The sequence below is a fragment of the Myotis brandtii genome, unplaced genomic scaffold (genome assembly GCF_000412655.1).
Source record: "Myotis brandtii unplaced genomic scaffold, ASM41265v1 scaffold1234, whole genome shotgun sequence".
NCBI classification, from domain to species: Eukaryota; Metazoa; Chordata; class Mammalia; order Chiroptera; family Vespertilionidae; genus Myotis; species Myotis brandtii.
In genome coordinates this window covers 634,002-637,328 of record NW_005354309.1, presented here as the reverse complement: position 1 = coordinate 637,328, position 3,327 = coordinate 634,002, and the positions used below count along the sequence as shown (strand labels likewise).

The window sequence follows — 3,327 nt, the reverse complement described above, 5'->3', positions numbered from 1 at the left end:
GGGCCCTTGCCAGGGCTGCTCCGGGCGCTGCTCGGCCTCTGGGTTGCCCTGGGCCTGGGGCTCATCGGCCTCTCAGGTAAGAGCCCGTCCCGGCTCCGGGTGGACAGGGCGGGGGCGGAGTTCCCGACCGGAGAAGAGGTCACATGCCCCTCCCGGCTCCGCCCTCGCCTCGCTCCCACGCTTCTGCCCCCACCTTGAGCCGTGGGCTTTCTTTATATCTCTCCCTCCAACACACACTGGAGACACAGCTTCTCGACTCCTCGCTCGCCCAGATCTCTACCATACCCCCTTCGAGATCCTGGGTTCTCTTCTGCACCCAACCTTGCACCTCGGAAACCCGGTGTCGCCGGGGACCTCCGCAGGCTCTGCTATGCACCATGGTCCACGGATTGGCATCTTACCCACTTGCGGCCCGCGAAGACCGGATCTCTCCATCTGCCGTCACTCAGAGGCTCTGTTCCCTCCCCGCCCTAGGCCTGGCAACCGAGTTCCTCGATGTTTCCTCGGTTCCTTTCTTGAGCCTAGCCCCGCGACCTCTTTTCGTGTTCTTCGCTCTCATCCTTGATTCGGCTTCATTTCTCCTTTGCCCTCCCCTCAACCTCAGTCTCCCCTTCTCTCCGTGATAACCCTGAGAACCAGTGGTTCCCCTTCCCCCACCTGGGGTCCCCTCCTCCCAGGGTGCTTGGGTATGGCGAAGATCCCATCCTTCCTCTCACCTTCCCCCATCCCTCCCATGCGTTCCCACCACCCAGCTGGCACCTTGCAGACCAGGGCCCTCCGCTGCCATGTCCCAGAGGCTCCCTATAGGTTGTGCCCTGGAAGCACGCCTCCAAACCTGAGGCCGGAGCAAGACGCTGGATTGGAGTTCTCTGTCTCCGGCCTCTGCTCCTTCCCCGGGAATGCCGGACTCAGCGCCGGGGGCGCTAAGATGCCAGAGAGTGGGTTCCCAGGCTGAGCCCGCATTTCTGCATTTCTCCGGGCAGCGGTCGCGCAGGAGCCTCTCTGGGCGGACCTGCAGCCCCGCGTGGCGCTCGTGGAGCGCGGGGGATCGCTGTGGCTGAATTGCAGCACCAACTGCCCGCGGCCCGAGCGCGGAGGCCTGGAGACCTCGCTGCGCCGGAATGGGACCCAGAGGGGTTTGCGCTGGCTGGCGCGGCAGCTGGTGGACATCCGAGAGCCAGAGACCCAGCCTGTCTGCTTCTTCCGCTGCGCCCGGCGCACACTGCAGGCTCGTGGGCTCATTCGTACTTTTCGTGAGTTCTCAGCGGCCATGCTCTAGTCTAACCCCACTACTTTCCCTCCCTCCCAGGCCCCGCCCCCTGGGTCATGCGGTCCTCCCCTTCAGGCCCCTTCTTCTGGATCCCCAAACCCACACCTCTCGGCCCTTGGGTACCACCACACGTTTCCAAGAACCTGGGTTCCTCCCTTGCAGAGCGGCCTGATCGTGTAGAGCTGATGCCCCTGCCTGCCTGGCAGCCTGTCGGCGAGAACTTCACCCTGAGCTGTAGGGTCCCTGGCGCTGGGCCCCGTGGGAGCCTCACAGTGACCCTGCTGCGGGGCGCCCGGGAGCTGGTCCGCCGCGCGGAGCTGGACCTGCGGCCCCACGGCCTGGGGTTGTTTGAAAACCGTTCGGCCCCCAGAATGCTCCGAACCTTCGGTGAGTGGGTGTGGGGAACTGAAGGGGACGCAGAGGGGTTGGCCCGGTGCTTGAGAAGTTCGGAGGCAGAGAGGTCCGAATTCTAATCCTCGCGCCAACACTCACCAGCTGAAAGCCCTTTTCCTCTGGCTCCAGGATAGCGGGATAAGATCGTGCTCGTAAAACGCTTAGTACACACATGGTGGGTGTTCAGCACGTAAGTTCAAGCTCTCTTCTTCGACTCCCAGCACTGTCTCCGGAGCCCCCGCGCCTCGCTGCCCCCCGGCTCTTGGAAGTGGGCTCGGAAAGCCCCGTGAGCTGCTCCCTGGACGGGCTGTTTCCAGCCTCGGAAGCCCGGGTCTACCTGGCGCTGGGGGCCCAGAGGCTGCATCCGGACATCACCCTCGAGGGGGACGCGCTCAGGGCCGCTGCCACAGCCACGGCGAGCGCAGAGCAGGAGGGCGCCTGGCAGCTGGGCTGCAGCGTGACCCTGGGGCGCGAGAGCCGCGAGACCTGGGAGAACGTGACCGTCTACAGTAAGAGGGAGCGGGGTGGGGCCTCTCGGGCTCGGGGGTGGTGCCAGAGGAACGCGAAGGCGGGACAGAGAGTGCGTGGGGTCTTAGTATCCGAATGGGCGGGGCCCACGGAGGGCAAACTGAATGACGAGAGAGGCGGGGTCTGAGCGGCTGGGCGGGGCTATGGCTTGACCCCCGCCGAGTGGCGGATTGAGGAGGGGCGGGGCCTTAGCAGTTCGAGGGGCGGGGCGTCGTATCCACCGAGAGTTCCCGCAGATCAGTGGTGTGGTCGGTTGACTCCGAGCGAATGTTCCACCCCTAGGTTTCCCTGGCAGGAGGGCGCCGGGCAGCTGGGCTGCAGCGTGACCCTGGGGCGCGAGAGCCGCGAGACCTGGGAGAACGTGACCGTCTACAGTAAGAGGGAGCGGGGTGGGGCCTCTCGGGCTCGGGGGTGGTGCCAGAGGAACGCGAAGGCGGGACAGAGAGTGCGTGGGGTCTTAGTATCCGAATGGGCGGGGCCCACGGAGGGCAAACTGAATGACGAGAGAGGCGGGGTCTGAGCGGCTGGGCGGGGCTGTGGCTTGACCACCGCCAAGTGGCGGGATGAGGAGGGGCGGGGCCTTAGCAGTTCGAGGGGCGGGGCGTCGTATCCACCGAGAGTTCCGGCAGATCAGGGGTGTGGTCGGTTGACTCCGCGCGAATGTTCCACCCCTAGGCTTCCCCGCGCCCCTCCTGACCCTGAGCGCGCCCAGCGTCCCCGAGGGGGAGACGGTGACAGTGACCTGCGCTCCTGGGGCCCGAGCTCTGGTCACTCTGGACGGAGTTCCGGCCGCAGCCCCGGGACAGCCCGTCCAGCTCCAGCTAAACGCCACTGCGAACGATGACAGACGCAGCTTCTTCTGCGACGCCACCCTCGAGGTGGACGGGGAGGTCCTGAGCAAGAAAGAGAGCACCGAACTGCGAGTCCTATGTGAGTTGAGCTCTCGCCTCCCCCCTGGTGATCTCCAGGGACCTGCCCAGTCCCCAGCCGTTTGTGGAAGTGGAGCCTTTCCCACGGTCCACGTGGAGCCTTCTCTACCCCACATCCCTGCCCGCAGACGCTCCCCGGCTGGACGATTCGGACTGTCCCCGGAGCTGGACGTGGCCCGAGGGCCCAGAGCAGACGCTGCGCTGTGG

The 3,327-nt window shown here is 65.8% G+C and overlaps 1 protein-coding gene across 1 annotated transcript in view; it reads left to right on the top strand.

The window, feature by feature from the left end:
* ICAM5 (intercellular adhesion molecule 5, telencephalin) overlaps nucleotides 1–3,327 on the top strand; it is a gene marked incomplete at its 5' end in the record, with an annotated part of 6,845 nt that continues 3,518 nt past the window's right edge. Inside the window, 6 exons of the mRNA XM_005859204.2 lie at nucleotides 1–76; nucleotides 984–1,253; nucleotides 1,433–1,657; nucleotides 1,885–2,172; nucleotides 2,867–3,121; nucleotides 3,249–3,323. Of these exons, the coding sequence (XP_005859266.1) occupies nucleotides 1–76; nucleotides 984–1,253; nucleotides 1,433–1,657; nucleotides 1,885–2,172; nucleotides 2,867–3,121; nucleotides 3,249–3,323 (1,189 nt within the window). The remainder of the gene's footprint in view (nucleotides 77–983; nucleotides 1,254–1,432; nucleotides 1,658–1,884; nucleotides 2,173–2,866; nucleotides 3,122–3,248; nucleotides 3,324–3,327) is intronic.